Source organism: Schistocerca cancellata, chromosome 8 (assembly GCF_023864275.1).
Source record: "Schistocerca cancellata isolate TAMUIC-IGC-003103 chromosome 8, iqSchCanc2.1, whole genome shotgun sequence".
Lineage (NCBI taxonomy): Eukaryota > Metazoa > Arthropoda > Insecta > Orthoptera > Acrididae > Schistocerca > Schistocerca cancellata.
Window position 1 is genome coordinate 326,670,928 of NC_064633.1, and position 19,301 is coordinate 326,690,228.

The 19,301-nt window shown below is 39.8% G+C and overlaps 1 protein-coding gene across 1 annotated transcript in view; it reads left to right on the plus strand.

Moving 5' to 3' along the window:
• LOC126095542 (nose resistant to fluoxetine protein 6-like) overlaps positions 1-817 on the plus strand; it is a 149,207-nt gene extending 148,390 nt beyond the window's left edge. The window contains exon 7 of the mRNA XM_049910322.1: positions 683-817. Within this exon, the coding sequence (XP_049766279.1) occupies positions 683-817 (135 nt within the window). The remainder of the gene's footprint in view (positions 1-682) is intronic.
• The last annotated feature ends 18,484 nt before the right edge of the window (positions 818-19,301 follow it).

Below are 19,301 nucleotides of genomic sequence, written 5' to 3' on the forward strand. Positions count from 1 at the left end.
TCAGAATTTCGAACATCTTCCAACATTTGACATTGTCGAACACTTTTTATAGATTGAAAAATCCTATGAAAGTGTCTTGATTTTTATTCAGTCTTTCTTCCATTACTAATTGCCTATCTGGTGCCTTTACCTTTCCTAAAGCCAAAGTGATCGTCATCTAACACATCCTCAAGTTTCTTTTCCATTCTTTTGTATATCATTCTTGCCAGCAACTTGGATGCATGAGCTGTTAAGCTCATTGAGCGATTACTTTCGCAATTGTCGATTCTTGCAATCTTCGGTAATTGTGTGGATGATGTTTTCCCGAAAATCAGATGGTATATCTCCAGATTCATTATTCTACACACCAACGTGAACAGTCGTTTTTTTTTTTTTGCCACTTCCCCCAAAGATTTTATGGAATCAAATGGACTGATATGCATCCCTCCCGCTTTATTTTATATCAAGTCTTCCAAAGCTTTCTTTAAAATTGTGATTCTAATACTAGATCCCATATATCTTCTATATCGACTCATGACAGCTGAATATCACAGGAAAGTTTAAGATTCTCTTTAAAGTCGTATGGTGTAAAACAACATAGACTCAGACACATATGTGTGCAACGTTTGTGATAAAGACTTAACACGAGAGAAGTCGCGGTTAAAAAGCTGGTATGCTTACATACATTGTGTGTACATTGCAGGTCCAGAAAGCACTGGGCGTCTTGCTGTTGGTGCTTCCGGTGGCAGCGATCCTCTCGCTGAGCTTTGAGATGCCTGTCCTCAATCTATCTAAGGCTTTTCTCAATCCAGGTGAGACACTAGCAATAGAAACATAGGCTGTCAAAACAAATGTCGATGTTTCCTTCCTTTATTGTCACACTGATGATCCAAAACGTTATGACAACCTGCTTAGTAGTCTGTTTGTCCAGCTGTGAAGCAAAATGCAGAACTGGTTCTGCGTATCGGGGTTCCGACACTTTGCTGCTAAGTTTGTGGAGGTATGCTGCATTAAATATCTACGCACAGGTCACGTAATTCGCGTAAATAACGGGCCGCTCATTTGGGTACGCGGTGATGGCGCCCGACAGTGACCCTTGTGGGTTCCATAGGATGTACATCAGGCGAATTTGGTCGCCTTGTCGTCAGCGTGAGTTCCCTATAACGCTCCTCAAACCACTGTAGCACTGTTCTGGCTCGGAGACACGGACAGTCATATTGCTGAAAGATGACATAGCCGACGGGAATGACATCAAGCATGTAGGGATGCAGGTGGTTTACAGCTGTCAGTGTGCCTTCGATTACTGCCACAAGTCCCATGCAAGAGTAGGGGAATGTCTTCCATAGCATGATACTGCTCCCACCGGCCTGCGTCCGTGGCGTGCTGCGCCCTTAGAGCCGCCATTCATCTCGATGACGGCTTTCGTGGAGACGGCCATCAACTAGTGTAGCAAAAATTTGATTCACCCGAAGAACCGACAAATTTCCGTTGATCGACGGTAGAATCCTGATGGTCTCGTGCCCACTACAATCGTAATTGACGATGTCGTTGGGTCAACATGTGAACAATTAGGGGTGGTCTGTTGCGGGGTTCCATGTTGAACACTGTGCGATGAACAGAGCGCTCCGAAACACTATTGCGTGCACTAGCGCTGTTCTCTTTCGGCAGTGATATCACAGATCACCATCTATCCTACTTAACAGAGCAGACAAAACTTCCGAACCCCATGTTCTGTGAAGATCGTGGGCATCCAACCATTTAGTGCCTATTGGTAATTTCCTTCCACCTCGTAGACGCTCACGACAGTAGCACGTGAACATTTGACCAGCTTTGCCGATACTCGAACGCAGGCTCTGAGTAATAATAATCTTCCCTTGGTCAAAGTCGCGTAACTCAAAGGATTTCCCCGTATGCGGCCCGTATCTTCGCTAGGGTGATCCGCCGTCCGTGTCTGCTCCGCTCACACACTTTTGTCACCGTATCACCTGCGAGCAACGCCACCAGGTGGCATCCAACGTCGCGGTGGACAGTCGTCACAATGTATCTACTGTCACAATGTATCCACTGTGATTACATGAACCGGAGAGGTATTACGTGGAAAACTAATACTGAAGGTGATCAATATCCACGTCAAGACAACGTGAAATAGTATTTCCTTTAACGGGAAACAGCGTATAATGTAAGTACTTTTCCCCAGTCCGCCCCCCCGGTAGCTGAGTGGTCAGCGCGAGAGAATGTCAATCCTAAGGGCCCGGGGTCGATTCCCGGCTGGGTCGGAGATCTTCTCCGCTCAGGGACTGGGTGTTGTGTTGTCTTAATCATCATCATTTCATCCCCATAGACGCGCAGGTCGCCGAAGTGGCGTCAAATCGAAAGACTTGCACCCGGCGAACCATGTACCCGACTGGAGGCCCTAGTCACACGACATTTTTATTTACTTTTCCCCAATCCTTTCAGTAGCCAACTTTCCAGCTCAGGGCACTTCCTATCTTTCTTTTGGTCGCTGCCAAGCTGATGGCATACAGTTTAGCTCCACCTTTGTGAGAGCTCATTGTGTGCATACGTTTTCAGCATATAAAAGTATTTTCTGCGTCTAATTAAACCAAAGATAAATGTGTAATGTATTCCGTTCTGAAGCATCTGTTAGAACAAAGAGGTATAGTAAATTTCTGTAATTGTATATCTCACGTGTCCCGTTACCCACTCTGCCTCTTTTCTTCATACTGTTCCCGTACTCCAACAGCAGCATCTACAGTTTCTAGTTCTAAAATTAAACATGAAATGAAATGTATGTGAAATCTTGTGGGACTTAACCGCTAAGGTCATCAGTCACTAAGCTTACACACTACTTAACCTAAAGTATCCTAAGGACAAACACACACACCCATGCCCGAGGGAGGACTCGAACCTCCGCCGGGACCAGTCGGACAGTCCATGACTGCAGCGCTCGGCTAATCCCGCGCGGCTAAAATTAAAAGAATATTCGGGGTTCTGTCCAAATCTCAGACTAGTTATAAGCCTGAAAGTCACCAAGAAAGTGTTAAAACTTGCGACACTGAGGATATCTGTACCAGACAAAAAGTCTCAATAAACATAGAATGTAAGTGATATTTTATCGTCCGACGAACGTTTGGCTGTGCATAAAAAGATGGAGAGTAGGCTGTTATAGTAAATATAAATCATAAAATTGCTTAACGCTTTACTAACACCTATTGGTTTTCATAAATCAAAGATAATTAGAAAATTAATAATAAGTTTTATGCCGAGTTCATCGAAACATAGGTGAAATGTAGAATATAGAGCAACAATTATAGCATGAACCTTCATTAGAACGAAATAAGTTCGAGCAAAGAACTTGTCTTAAGTTAACAAAATTGATATGGCTGTTTTGTTCAGCACAAGTAATGCCGCTACACAGTGCAGTGACCCTACGAAGCAATCCAGCTCATTCAGCGGTATGTGGTATCGATAACGATGGTAGCCGGCCGCGGTGGCCGAGCGGTTCTAGGCGCTTCAGTCCGGAACCATGCGGCTGTTACGATCGCAGGTTCGAATCCTGCCTCGGACATGGATGTGTGTGGTGTCCTTAGGTTAGATAGGTTTAAGTAGTTCTAAGTCTAGAGGACTGATGACCTCAGATGTGAAGTCCCATAGTGCTTAGAGCCATTTGATAACGATGGTATCTATGAGCTTCAGCAGGTAGTGAAACCTGTCAGTGGAATGGAAAGACGACTGAGAAGAGTTACAGAGCTCTCAAGAATACTCCAAAAGGACCAAGAATGTCCTCTATATAGAACTACACAATCATAATATTTTGCAAAGAAATGTCGACGTCTATGCTACAGCAATAGTCATTTCTTATTTTTGGTTTACTGACATGAGTTCCAGACTCTTTGCTTACAGACGGATACTATCCGTCAGATACGAGCTAAACTATTGCTAATCTACAAACAGATGGTTTTCTGCATTCCACTGTACAAACATGTTGGCATGACCATGACAGTCGCTCACTCTTGTGGCAATACTGAGGACGCTAGCGATGGACGATGATGAATTTTTACCTTTCCATTCTGAGGACAGCGAATAAATGAAAGGACAGAAGACAAAGAAATTGACATTCTGCATACATTTTATTTTACATTTTGAGCATTGTAGTACGTAACGTCGTCCGTTGCATCTTTTATCCTGTTAACAGCGAAAGACGTGTTTTGTGACATTTATTTTGCTTTGTGGGTGTTTCGTTTAGCACTGCTTCCGACTGATCCTGCACTATCAAATTGAGTGACCACTACCGAAAAATTTTCTATGTGCGGGTTTATTGGAAACATCTTAGTTCCTCCATCCACACAAACAGTACTAACAAATCGGCCCTTATTCTGAATCCCAAAATTATCACAACACCAACCAAATTTCTGCTAGCTGCCCTAATTTCCAGCCTATACTGTCGCGGAGATCTTTTCCCACTACTCTTCAAGTTGCGACACTTTTTTCCTGTGCCCTGCACTTCTGCAGAACCACTTCTTTTCCACTGTCTCGCTTCATGGGACCACATAAAAGGGTGATCGGGCCCGGACGCGTCGATTAAATAGCAGATCACCACTTAAGACGAATTTTTTTTTAGATACTAACCAAAGAGGCGATAGCAGATCTTTACGGATGGTCGCCATCCAAGTGCGGGCGTAGAAGTGCTCTACTTAATATTTACAAAAAATATGAGCGTAGGTTTCAGCTTAGAACGGCACTTCCCTCCAGCGCTCTGTATTTCCCCCACTGTACACTGACAGCCCAGAAACCCCCACCACTATCGCTCTCGCACGCTTTCCCAGCCGACTGCGCATCTACCAGCCACATTATTCTGCACGCACTTTACTAGCTTTCAGATCACAGAACACCAAGTTATAAGTGCAAGCCCGTGTTACGACACAGAAATAGAGTACGATAGTAGCGCTCCAAGTGGCCTGACAGTCAACTTTGAATATGGGAAAATGCAGCGCGGAAATCAGTATTTTTGCTTTGCGAAATACCTGATATTTTTCATTTATACGTTATTAGTGTGCCTCGTAGCCTGATGGCAAAGTGTGTACTTGGAAACGTTTGTGACCTTATAAAGTACTATATTTCACAAATCTCAATTCAAAAATAAGATTAATATCTAGTAGCTGAGATTGAGAGATGTAAAATTTTGTAAATGACATCATGGTCGCCATTGGACTGTAAAATTATTTTTTTTTGTAAAACCTAACATTGCAATTTCGACCGTGCGTCTATTATCAAGTTGGAATAATTACGCTTTGGCACCTAAAAATCATCTGACATGACATGACATAGAAGTTGGGTTCCTTTAAATCGAGCAGTTCACACAAGAATACGTAAGCAATAACAACCGTTGATCCACACAACACTATGCAATGAAACCAGCTTCTGTTTCATAGCCCGCATCTCATGGTCGTGCGGTAGCGTTCTCGCTTCCCACGCCCGGGTTCCCGGGTTCGATTCCCGGCGGGGTCAGGGATTTTCTCTGCCTCGTGATGGCTGGGTGTTGTGTGATGTCCTTAGGTTAGTTAGGTTTAAGTAGTTCTAAGTTCTAGGGGACTGATGACCTAAGATGTTAAGTCCCATATTGCTCAGAGCCATTCTGTTTCATATTAAACAAAAACAAATATTACGGGTACAAGTAGAAATCAAGAAGAATATGAGTAATACATTTACAATGCAGTTCAGAGTGCAACACACACGAGAATTTGCAAACAGAAACACAATGCGATGAACTCAACTTCAGTTTATTACGAAACAGAAGCAAAGATGGAAGACTTGAAATTACATAATAAGAAAATGAGATGTTGAAGAATTGATAAAACTGCAGCTCTCCAAGTGGCCCGACACTGAACTAAAGTCGTGTTACCGGAAGTCCCTACATGAGTTTCATCCCCTTTGTTCCAGATGTCATAACTAAGATTTCCCACAGTGAATTGTTCAGCATTGTGATTGTAATGTGTATAACAAAAGAGTAGTTTATAACAACCAGTTACTTTTTCAGAATTACTTGTCCACCACCTGTTTTCACATCCATCTAGAAAAGCCAGATACATACAGAGGAAATAAGACCTCTTATGGTTTCTTGTCATCCCTCAATCGACTTTTTCTTTTTGTTAGTGTAGTTATAGGATCTGTATAAGCATATATGGTATACACAGTTATTAAGTCAGATACACATATATGTTATTGGACAATAAATAATATGCAGTGCAGGAAGCTACGATAAATATTTTACAATATCAATGTATGCAGTTGTTTGTTTATTTGCAACATGCTCCATCACAACTTTTCGTGATACTCCATGTATGTATTGTGTGTGTGTGTGTGTGTGTGTGTGTGTAATGTTTGTGTTGTATGATGATGTGATGTGATGATGATGAAACCCAGTGCTGGCACAATGCGTACTCCTCGTGAATAACACCAAGGGGGCCACCAAGCTTAACGTCCCCATCCGATGGACGGATAACTGTCAAAAGAGACACTGCAGAGAGGTTGGGTATTTAAACCAGGACACTGGCGCAAAGTCTGGTGATAAGGGGCTTTATACCACCATCAAATGCTAGCAGTGCAAATTTTTTCCACCTCCAAGACTCGAATTGGCTTATCCCTGGGGCGAGCACCTCCGCACAAGCGTACATTAACGACCTCGATCAAGGAGGGGGGAGGGGGGGATTGATGTATGCAGTAATTATCAAAAGTTCACCCTCATTTCATTTTTGTGTATTCTAATTTCTGTCACATCTGTTATCATAATAAATTTATCGTATATTATTATGTAGATGTAAAATATAGTTTTAATTTAAATATAAGCCAGTAGCAGCTATTCGTGAGTTACTGTCAGATATTACTTTTGTACATTTGATTAGCCTTAGACATAAATAAAAACTACACATAATTAAGTTTTGAAATCAGGTGATTTTTAATTCTCTATGGAGTATTTTGTAGAGAATAATAAATAAAAAACAGACTACTTAAATTCTTCACTGTTTTTATTAAGAATAACCTGAATTGGATGTCACAAGTTACACATTATCTTAAACGTCTAGACCCTATTTCCTTTCACTAGTATTACAGGGCACCTTATACTGGCGTAACTTGTCACTGAGGAGAAAAGTGATCATTGCACAAAAGTGCATTATAAGCATAATATTTGTTGCTAAGGTGACCATACTTTCTAGACCTAAATTCGAAATATGTAAAAATTTTTGACGTTGCAAAAAAAATCTTAATGTAATGCAATAAAAATTAACTATCACTTGAATTTGTTGCAAAAAGTACGTTAATTTATATTTTATTAGTACTTCCTCAGCTGAACGAGTGCCAGCGGACATGCTGTATTTATCAGTGTTGTGAATTTCTTCAGCATGTCTGTATTCTTAAACTGCATGTGAAAAATTCAAAATATGTTTCACCATAATTCATATAATACCGAAACACAGTGTAACGAAGTGTAGTATCTCAGTACCCCCCCCCACCCCCACCCCTAGCCCCCAGAAATGCAGTAGCCCTAAATATATGCGTTCATCGCAAAGGGATCGAGTATTTCATCTCATAACATGTAACTAAGGCTGAAATAGTCAGAGTTCTGATGATTCTTGACGTTACAAACTCTTGCTTTCAATAAGAGGAATTCACATGTAAGAAAAAAATAAACTCCGTCCGAATAGACCATGAAGGCCCAGCGGTACCGATCGGCTGCCGTGTCACCCTCAGCCCACAGGTGTCACTGGATGCGGATATGGAGGGGCATGTGGTCAGCACACCGCTCTCCCTGCCGTATGTCAGTTTACGAGACCAGAGCCGCTACTTCAAGTAGCTCCTCAGTTTGCCTCACAAGGGCTGAGTGCACCCTGCTTGCCAACAGCGCTCGGCAGACCGGATGGTCACCCATCCAAGTGCTAGTCCAGCCCGACAGTACTTAATTTCGGTGATCTATCAGGAACCGATGTTACCACTGTGGCAAGGCCATTAGCTAGTTCGTATGTACCAACAATATTTAAAATAACCAAACACCATCCCCAAAACGCCTACCATATGTTACCAGTGTTGATGTGGCAAGATGACTGCTATACCTTGGATCTGTGTTAATTCAGCCCACAGCGTCCAGTAAAGATTAGACAAGGTCACATAGTTCCAAAGAACTTATCAACCAAAGATATACCTAATCATATACCTAAGCCTCTCGACTTTGGCAAGAACAAATGGCCCTCAAATATGCAGTATCCTTAAATGTATACGAACTTCACCACAAAAGGATCGAATATTTCATCTCATAATATATAATAAAGTGTGGCATGTGGAGCACACAATACAATCTGACACAATTTCGTGTGTAAAGATGACATCTGACGAGTGCCAACACCCCAGCACAGAAAGATCTGACGCTACCTGGAAGATTAAAACTGTTTGCTTGCCGATGACTCGATCCAGGGGCCTTTGACTCATGTGCAACAATGCACATGGGTACTGTTTGGTAACAGTAGAATCTCTTTATCAAATACTTTCACCAACTTAACTAAAACTAGTAGTAATACATAACGATAGAGGTGGAATAAATACCTAATTCGGTATAAATCATTTCAGATTGGAATTACCTTTGAAAAATACGGGACACAGCTACAAATATCATGACTGCCCCGAAAAAAACCCTTGAAGTTAACTCTTTAAGCAACTGAGCAGACCGACAACAGTGTTACAATACTTTTTGTTGTTGATAATAAGTAATAGTTTGTAGACAACAGCAACATGCATAAATATAATGTTAGAAGGAGAAAATAATTGTATCAGCCATCACTCAGTCTTAAAATGAACTAAAGGCGTATTCAGTCATGAAAATCTTTGATCTACTAACAGTTGATGCAAAGAATTTAATAGATAATAAAATTAACTTCAAACGCGAACGGAAATGTAATCTGATTGACAGCTCCTTCTACTCCATAGGGAAAATTATGAACATGTAGTAGTATGGTGTGTATTATAAAAAATGTTGCCAAATTTTTCGCTGGTAAAGTATACTATAATTATAAAGCTGGCTGCCACTGACCATCCACTTACATCTAAGTAGTACATTACGAAGATGCTTATGAAGACATCCGAAACCACAAAGTTTAATCAAGTCAAATTGAAAACGTTATTATTTTACTATCATTTGACTACTATTTTCTTTTGCTAAAATTTCTATGAATTACGAAATGTTCACACATTGTTACTAGATTAAATTGACAATGTGTAATACCTAATTAAATACTAAAGACGTGCTGTAACCGACATGCCGAAGTGTCCTGTGTTGGATAGCAGCAGAGAAGCACAAAATGTTTCTACGGAGCCACTAATGTATCGCATTTTTTTCGATTCCAGGGAGTCAACAGGGAAACTGCTGGCGCTCTCGAGCCAAACCAGTATCAGATGCAACTGAACAGAAGCTGCCAGCAGACCCGCAAGTGAGAGATGTCCATATGACAGTTGAGAATTCCAGGGAGCAATCGGGGTTCAACCCAAACGAAGTCGTGCATCTATAGAGGGGGCAGGGGGAGTACAAAAATTTTCCCTGTTTCTACTGACGACATCTACAATTTCCTACAGAAATGGATATTGAGATACATGAGTGCTTTGCTGGTCCTTAGACTAGCTGTAAACGCAATGGTCAGATTTATACTGTGTGAAACATATTGGGAATGTCTATTGCATCAACGTCGTCTGTAACACTCCTGCATAAGTGCAGGTATATTTACTTTTTAAAAAAAAGGTCCAAAATGCAGAGCATTGATAAAAATTTCGCTGTGACGCAGTTTTGCATAAAAATTCGAAGATTCCATTACACCATGGAAAAAATATTTCATAGTTAATTGAACCTAGAGCCTTGCTAAATAATTATATTTCCTTTTATTCTTCTTGAAGAGAATTGAGTTAAGCCATACATGGACAACAAACAAACGAAAGAATGCATAAAATCCTTGAAGAGTCTTCGCTTGCGTGGCTCATTTCTGAGGCCAAATATATACAAACGCAGCCTAGACGGTCGTTCACTAGCCCGTCCTTACTGTAACACGTGATTTGGAATTGTCGTGCGTTTTCCTTCATGTTGTTGTTTTTATTGTAGTCTGTAGTCCGAAGACTAGTTTGACACAGATAATTGGGCTAATTTATTCAGTGCAAGCCTGTTCATCTCTGTATAACTGTCGTAGCATAGATCCAGTTACATCTCTTTCTGTACTCTAGCCTTGGTTTTCATCTACAATTCGCAACATTCCACATCCCATTATCACCACATTAACTATTCCTTGAAGTCTCAAGTTCTGTGCAATCTATCTACTCGCCTTCTAGTCAAGCCGTGCAACAAATGTCTTTTTTTCCCTGATTCGGTTCAATACCTCTTCATTAGTTATTCGAACTACCTATTTAATCTTCAGCACTTTTATGCAGCACAAAATTCCAGTCCTCCTAGTCTTATCTTGTCTGTACTGCTTATCTTCTTCATTTCGTTTCAAAATAAAAGTACTCCCCAGACAAATATTTTAATAAAAGATTTCCTAACAGTTAAATTTGTTTCACGAAATTCATGACACGTGGCTGCATAAGAGTAGTTTATTAAATTGCTACCGGTTTCGGTCACTGACCATCACCTAAAAATCTAATCTAATCTAATCATGCACCTGAATCAACTGCAGAAAACAGAAAACTCGTGGTCAAAACGATATAAATACACGAAATACAAAAACATAACTTACGAAAAAATTGCCTATTGCATGTTACAAGCCAGTCATGCTGAACCTTGCAATCGTATTAATGTCAGTTTCATGAATAATAATACAGAACAATACGTTTCCTACATCAACAGGAAACTGACCATATGTAGTTAGGACATAGCATGAAAAGTCAAAGCACTTGTAACTTCAAAGACGACACTAAGAAGATGTTCAGTCGACATAAATTATGACATACAAAAATAATTTTAAGATAAGAAGAACCATGATTACAACAATTACAGGACAGTCATAAGTAAAAAATGTACAAAAGCCACAAGCATCAATTATCAAAAACAGTTGGTTTAATAAGCATTACATGACAATAATGTAAGTAAGGTGTCCTATATTACTTAGAAGCTGCATCAACATGGAAATAAAACCGTGGTTAACACTACAATGTGTACAGTGTTACAACTCGAAAACTTAATAAAGGGTACCTTAGTGATGCAAAAGATATGCAAAATACCGGTCAATTAAAACTTTATTTCATGTCTGTATGTGTGACTAAAGTAATGTAGCACACACATCTAACTTATAATCAAACAGGAGTTACATGGAACACGTTACCTCAGAGGTATCAATACACAATACTCAAATGTGTCAGATCATTATGGAACATTACACACATAACTAATGAGCTTATAAAAGTTATTCGAAACCAAGGAAGAATCAGGGTTTTCAGGTTTAGGCAGTTAGCCAATATAGTGAATGGAATGAAGAGTGTGATCAATAAATGGATAACTTAAAAATATAGAATCAAAAATATAAAAACATTTTTCATCCACTGAAACTTATTAACACACTTAAATAACTATCCACAGTAGGGATTGTAATTGTTGTAATTATTGATGTTTTATCTTAAAATTATCTTTGTATGTCATGGTTTTTATTGACTGGATGTCTTCCTAGAGTTGTCTTCGCGGTTACAAGTACTTTGCCTTTTCATGCTGTATCCTAACTATTACATCTGGTCAGTTTCCTTTTATGTGTGGATGAGGAAGTTTGCTGATGTATTAAACGTATTGTTCTTCTATATTATTCCTCGTGTAACTAACAGTTAATGCAATTGTGTGGTTCAGCATGACTGACACGTGTCTTGCAGTAGCCAAAGTATTCGTAAGTTACGTTTTTGTATTTCGTGTCTTTATGACGTTTGGCACGTGACGTTGTGTTGTCATTTCTGTTTTATAACGTTTATTCAGGTGCCAGATGATGGTCAGTGTCCGAAACAGGTAGAAAATTAATAAATTCTTCTAATGGAGCCAGGAGTCATGAATTTTCTGAAACATATGTCCCTTGCTGACAGTCAGCTGAAGAAAACACTTGAATTTGCATTAAATGTTAACGACGTCAAATTTAAACAGAATTTTATTGACGTATGAGAAAAACATCATGGAGCAAAAAAAGTTAACGAAAATTTTACCAATAGATGGTGCTGTAAGCGTCTTAACGTAAATGGGTCGGCTACAAATGACAGATGAATCGCTATACGGTGGCTATGATTTGAGTTGCATATTACACCATCCGTATTGTTCAATGTGAATGACTGCGGAAGTTCGGCAATCAATAGCTGTGGAACTGATAGTTAACTAAACCCATCTGTCACAGCAAGGTCGTTCGACATAGGATAGGAAATAACGGTATTTGTTTGTCTTGAGACCTAAAAACGCATAAAAAGCAAAATTACGTCGGTTTTTAATTGTCCTGGGACCAAAAACAGCATAAAAGGCAAAATTAATTGTTGTGAGATTGGCGCGAGACATGCTTCATATCCTGCCCACAGTTTTCTGCAAGTTGAAATCGAGAAACAGCATGTTCCACAAAAGCTCAGTGTGTTTCGGGGGTCACGTTCAGGGTGCGTTGCACAATGCGTGCCTTCAGCTACGTTCGTAATTGCAACACTGAACACATCATCTTCCAGATAACCCCACAGCCAGAAGTCACACTGATTCAGACCAGGTGATCTGTGCGGCCAGGCTGTAGGGAAATGGCTACTGATAGTTCTAATATTCCCGTAACGCATCTGCAGCAGACGCTTCACTGGCTGTTCAGTGTGCGGAAGAGCTCCATTTTGCATAAAAATGATCCTACTCACACATCGACGCCATTGAAGGATTGTAAAGATGATCGTGCGCAGAAGACTCTCATAACGTTTACCAGTTACGGTATAGGTAATACGAACCGCAAGACAGCGCCTCTAAAAAATACGGCCCTATTGTAAGCGATGCCGTCAACCCGCACCACACGGTCACCTCTGCAGAATGAAGTGGTACCGACTGATGAGCTTTCGAGTTTTCCGCTGAAGATTTTCTGCAGTTCTGCGTATTGATACGTCGGTGGAGGTAGAAATGTGGATCATCTGTCCACAGAATATTCCACGGCCATTCATTGTCCACTTCCATGTGAGCAAGATACTCCAGAGAGAATGCTGTCTTGCTGGCAGGTAAGCAGGAAGAAACTCCTGAACATGGGCGATTTTGTATCGATAGCGATGCAGGATATTTCGTAGAATTTTATGCACTGTGCTCGCAGACCTGTCCGACGTTCGGACAATTCCCGTGCACTGCATGTCTGTTCACCACCGCTCGACCCTTCTTGCAATGCTGTGGCCATATCTTCGACATACGTCGCATCAGCTGCTTTCCTGCCTCTGCTACATTTCACTATACAAGAGCCTGCATTTTCGAATTTGGAATCAATTCCTCCACACCATTAGCAGATATCTGACCAGTGCCTTTTTTCATAGCCTTGAGTGTCTGGAACTTCTCCAGGGATACTGGCGCACAGCCAAGAGCTTTACCAGCAGCGCACGATCCTTTCCGGAGATAGTCATGTCGAGCGTCTCGAACGCAAACTGAGGAACAGCCGTGTGCCGTCCGTTCGTTGGTGTGCATATTCTGATGTTTACTGGTACAGCGCCATCTATTGGTCAAATTTTCGTTAAATTTGTTTTTATTCCATGACGTCAGTAATACGCTGCTCAAATTTCACGTCATTCTGAGCAGTGGTTCTCTTTCTACATCGTTTTGAAACTGGAATTTTAACTTTGAACATTCTTTCCTTTCTACCTCTGCCGTCATCAATCATTTTGCCCTCCAAATAGAGAAACTCGTCTTCTGATATTAGTATCTTATTTCGTAATCTAATTGCTTCAGCATCACCTGACTTAATTCTGTTGCGCTCCATTACCCCGATTTTACCTCCGTTAATGATCTTCTTATAACTTATTTTCAAGATTGAATGCAATCCATTCACCTGATCGTCCAAGTAATTTGCCATACCTGGAATAATTGCAGTGTCACTGGATTTTTTTTCTCCTCGCGTAAATCTAATTCCTTTTTCAAATTTCTTTTGGATATTCATTACCGCTTTTTCAGCGTACAGATTAAACAACATAGGGATATATTATAACCTCGTTTCACTCCCTTCTCAACAGCCGGCTCCCTTTCGCATCCATCGACTGCAGTCTTTCGTGTCCTTCGACTGCATTTTGTGCACAAGTTGCTGATAACGCTCCGCTCTCTGTATTTTATCATTGATACTGTCAGAATTTGAAAATGTGTGTCCCCCCGCCCTATTGACACTGTGGACGGATTTTTCTAAATTTTTGTAAAGGCCACAACAGTCACTTATTGCAAATATTTGTTTGTTCAATTATTGTTTTCGATCTTTCTGACTTTTTCAAATCGATCTAAATACAGAAATGAACCCATGTTACAAAAAAATGTACTTAACAGTAGGCTATCAACTGTACTAAGGAGTGTCGTAATATACACAGACTTGAAAGTTGGTAAAACGTACCTGTCTTCATGAAGGTAACATAGTAATCCATTGAAATATGTAGCCATAATTGGTATTGCCACATAGTTAAAAATCATGATAAAATAGTAACGACAGATGTCCCTTAGTGTCGGTTCGTCACTTGCGTGGTATGCTACAATACTGGTGTGAACAGCTGAGGGTATGTGGTTGCTAGGTTTTGGCCTAATAGAGTTTGCAACAGAGTAATACAAAGTCAGATGTACTCTTAGATTACGTATACATACAACTAGATCTAATACATAAAATGCAATTGAAAGGAGCTATAACTTGAATCAAAAGGTAAATACTAGTTTAAATTATGAAGGGTAGCTGCAAGTAAATGTATGCACCATATGCAGTACAGTAAAGTTAATAAACAGCTTCTTGTCAACCATAAAAATTCGCGAGCCCAGAGGGCATACCAAAAACAGATCTGAGCAACCACTGGTGGCACAGGGCCGGGAGATGGTGAAAATGGACAAACTGAGGAATAAAATTAATAAAAGCTCCGAGGCTAAACAAAAGTGTGATAATAAACTATTTTTAAATTATAAAAAATTGTGCCTAGAAGTAGTCTGTAACATGTAAAATACATAAATAAGCGAATTGAAAGAGTCATATCAAAACATGATACAAACGCTGTGAGTACAACTCACTCGCCAAAGCCGAAGCAAGAAAAATGTGTGAGCAGGGGGAGAAGAAGAGCTCTACCAGAATAAGACAGCTACAGCAGCTTGTCAGACAATGAAAAATAGGCACAGGACACAGATTCACTCTGTTCATTAAGACGTTTTAAGGGGTGGCGTTTCCTATTCTCTGTCTCTTCCAAAAGATTCAATAGACTTTCCTTAGAGGCAGTGTGTATAGCCTGCATATTGTGGTCTGTGTTACTAATAGTATGTTTTTACACAGTCAGGTCCTGTCCAAAGGAATTCTGTTTCGTGGATGTGTGCGCTCCTTCAACCTCATGCTAAAATTCCTGCCCATCTATCCTAGGTAAAACTTCTAACTATCGCTGTACCGTACGAGTATTTTAGAGGCCTGAATTCAAAAATTTATTCCGTTTGATGTCTATCTTGTATCTGAACTGCATTTTCAGAGTGGTAGTTATTTGAAAACGGCGCCTGATGGTTGTGTTTCTTAACTGCTTCTCAAACTCTTGAGAATTTCTTCCAAAATATGTCATCTGGACAAATTACTTCTTACTGTTAACGGTTTTCTGTCGTTCTGAGTGTTTTTATTGCTCGTTTTTACTTTGTTGTATGGACGCATGGCAATCTTTTTGGTTTACCCGATTGCCACGGCTATTTGTTTAAGTATATTTAGTTAGTTACATCGAAACTGATAGCTGAACTAACTAACGAATATTTGGGAGTGGTGATTGTTGTGGCATTTACAAAAAATTCATAACATTGGATCGCTCTCATCTTCACAGTCATTATGTCACTGTTCATCAGATGTTTCTAAATCTACTAAAGCTATAAAATAAAGATCAAGTCATCCCATCTTCCTGTAGACAGAGGCATTACACAGCAGCAGCTTTCGACATGTCCCCAGTGTGTCCACAAGAAACGAGGTTCAAATCCGGAAACGCAAACCGAGTTTGAAACAAAGGAAGAACATCGCATAGGAAAAACGGGGTCTGTTCCCGGAAATAGTTAATTACTCTCGGTAAACTTCCCCTACCTGCTCCAAATACCTCATTTATATGCTAGCATACGTAATATGTGCCTTCTTATACAATGCCTATCAAACAAATCTTTCTTTTGCCGTGGCTCCTCTATCTACATTCGTTCATGACTAAGTCCTTGAATGCTTTCTCAATCAAAAACCCCTCTCCAGCTTTTTTTCCAACACTGCACGTTCCTGAATGCCATAACGTCGTCGTGTCACGTTTTAAAACATCTTGCGGGCCCTACTGTCTTATTTCATCGACATGTTACATCTATAGCAAGACATTTGTCACATATTAGTCCACGGCTCTGCACCAGAAAATGACGACTTCCAGGACAGTATCAATTCTTCGCTGATAAATTAATCTAAAATAACTTTACAGGACCTTAATGTCAACGTCTTTCAGCCCCAGTCTCATTTATATAAAACAACAGCTATTCACTTCCTTTAGTATGCAGTTTTGGACCTTTTTCTATTTTCTTCTAAAAAAATTAGGATTTTTCATCTCCAACCTTCGCGAACATACCGTAAACTACCACAACTCTTCTTTGTTGACAGAGTCACTTGACAGTGGTCACGAGTACGTTTTTTTGGTTTGCTTGCCCCCGTTGGATGACAAATTACATAGTCGGTACTGTGGTTGATATAAAGCTAGAAAACAAATTATGTCGTTGCTCAGCTGTCTTTATTTACGGCCGTGTTTCATGTTATTGTTGGATAAAAGGTAACAGAACTTGACCACAGTTGACCTGCAACTACTAACATCTTCCAGTAATCGTTTGATGGCAGAATAAAATGAACCAGTTGAATAATGAGTGCTATACTCAGTAATAAACAAATGACCTATCACTCATGAAATATTAAAGAAACAGACAGTGAACATGACATTACTGTAATATAACTGTGTGTACTTAATGGTAAGTAGTATACAAAATATTTAAGCATGTAAATTAGTAACCAATAAAAACACTCTTGTCAGGACATCTGTTCCTACTGTCATAATTTAAAAATAAACTAACTGTGTCCTTGACAGAATGATTCTCAGCTGCTATATTATGGCCACGAAACAGCATTTCAGCAAAACTAACAATACGCTGCCGGGTATTCTATGAAAAGTTTTCTTATTGGATTTCGTATGAAAAAAGCATCACGAAATATTACTTCTTAAAAAAAATGCTTTAACTGTGTTCAGTAATAATTACCTACAAAATTTAGCTCAGCTCTTTCGTCTGTAGGAAACATGTCGCTGAACACAAAACAACATTTATTAAACAAGTAACTGAGCTGTCATCATCCAAATCCTACATCACTTGCGTTTAGTGAACGAAAGCAATATCTCTCTTCACATAGATTTCCACGTGTCAAATGCTTAAGCCTTTCAAAATGAATGAAGACATGAGGATCGTGACTAAAGCCTCTTGCCCTAATGAAAGCATTATATTTCCGCAGAAGTGCTGGAAATAATGTTCATTTTCGCCTACCTTTATGTAGTAGACTTCAGCAAGTGCTACATTCACACTTCTCCTACACTGCTTCGAACCTTCTCTCTAAATCTAACCTTTCTATACAACTGACACTAACTTTCGTAAGAACACGACAGGAAAAATATTGTTTCCAAGGTACAGTATATGAGCAGCAGATCTACAGCTAGGAACATTTACTACCGACAACAGAAACTTTAACACATCCAAAGAACAGGTCTTTTACTATCACATTCATTGCTTAATTCATGTTCTCTTTCCCCAGTTGCTGGACATTAAAACATTGCTTCCAGTCAGGATATCCATTTTATTTAGGATGGCATTCACTTCTAAATTTTCGCAGCACATGCATTCTGTAGAAATCATTTTTATACGCTCTTTGACATGGATGATCTGCGTCTGTTTCAGGCTTTCCAGTTGCCTCCTTCGTTTGAATTATTCTTAATCCTACCATTCATGTGTCGTAATTTTCACAAAATTTGTGCGGGCACTAATTTTCAGATTCTAATTTTCAGAATTTCTTTTCAGGTATCTTGCCCAAACTGTTTCCCAGCACCTAAGTACAGTAGTTTTTCTCCCGATTACTTCTTCGCAGTTTTTTAAAGCGAAAATAATGCAGTTTTTATCCATGTTTGAGTCACTTGGACCTTACGTTTCCTTACAATTTACAAAAGGAAACAAGGCTCTAAATACAAATATAATAAAAGAGGAAAAATCATCAGAGGAAAAAGAATAATGTGGAAACTGTGATACAAGCTGTCAGTTATGACCAGTGACCCAATAAACATGCCTCAGACGACTACAAGGCAACTATAACGTAATGCTCAACGCTACGATGCCCAAGCATTGGTAATTAACACAAAGATTTGTTGGAAAAAACATGAATCAAGGATTGGTGTGGTAAAATGTTGGCTCTAACTATAATAGATATAGCGACACACGTTTCGAACTTCTTTTAAAAAAATTACATATTTATCGTAAAGAAATAGATGGCGATATCGTTAAGTATACTTTAGCTGTATAGCTCAGTTGGAGATCAGACCGCAAATATAATAAAAAAGGAAACATCAATCAAATGAAACACTTATAAAGAAGAATACAATTTAAATAACTTACCTGGTCTTTGATGTACACGTACCTTGCTGTATAAACATACCACGAGCATTCAGTTGCACTGGTCCTGAGCTCATGCAAACGTCTGTGAGGTATGATCTGCGGTGAACTAGAGGTACACGTTCTCTGTAGACTTCAGCGAGTTAATGGAGCTCCACACTACGGCTTCTCGCTGGTTCTTGTTGCCCAGCAACGGACTAGATGCGCTATGGCCCATATCTCCATTGTTGCTATCCCGGGTCTAGTGAAGCAGGGGATACAACCCCGTTGGCTTTGACCAATGACGTCAGAATTGGCCAGAGAGCATTTATTACACAGATGAAAGAGCTGACAAGACTGTTCAGAAACAAAGGAATACGACAGACGAAAAATATAGTTGACATATATCACGACAAGTAGTATTTTCACGTTAAGGATATCGCGTGTTTGTATTGTTTCTGTGGAAAATGAAGGGGAAAAATGGATGGAAACA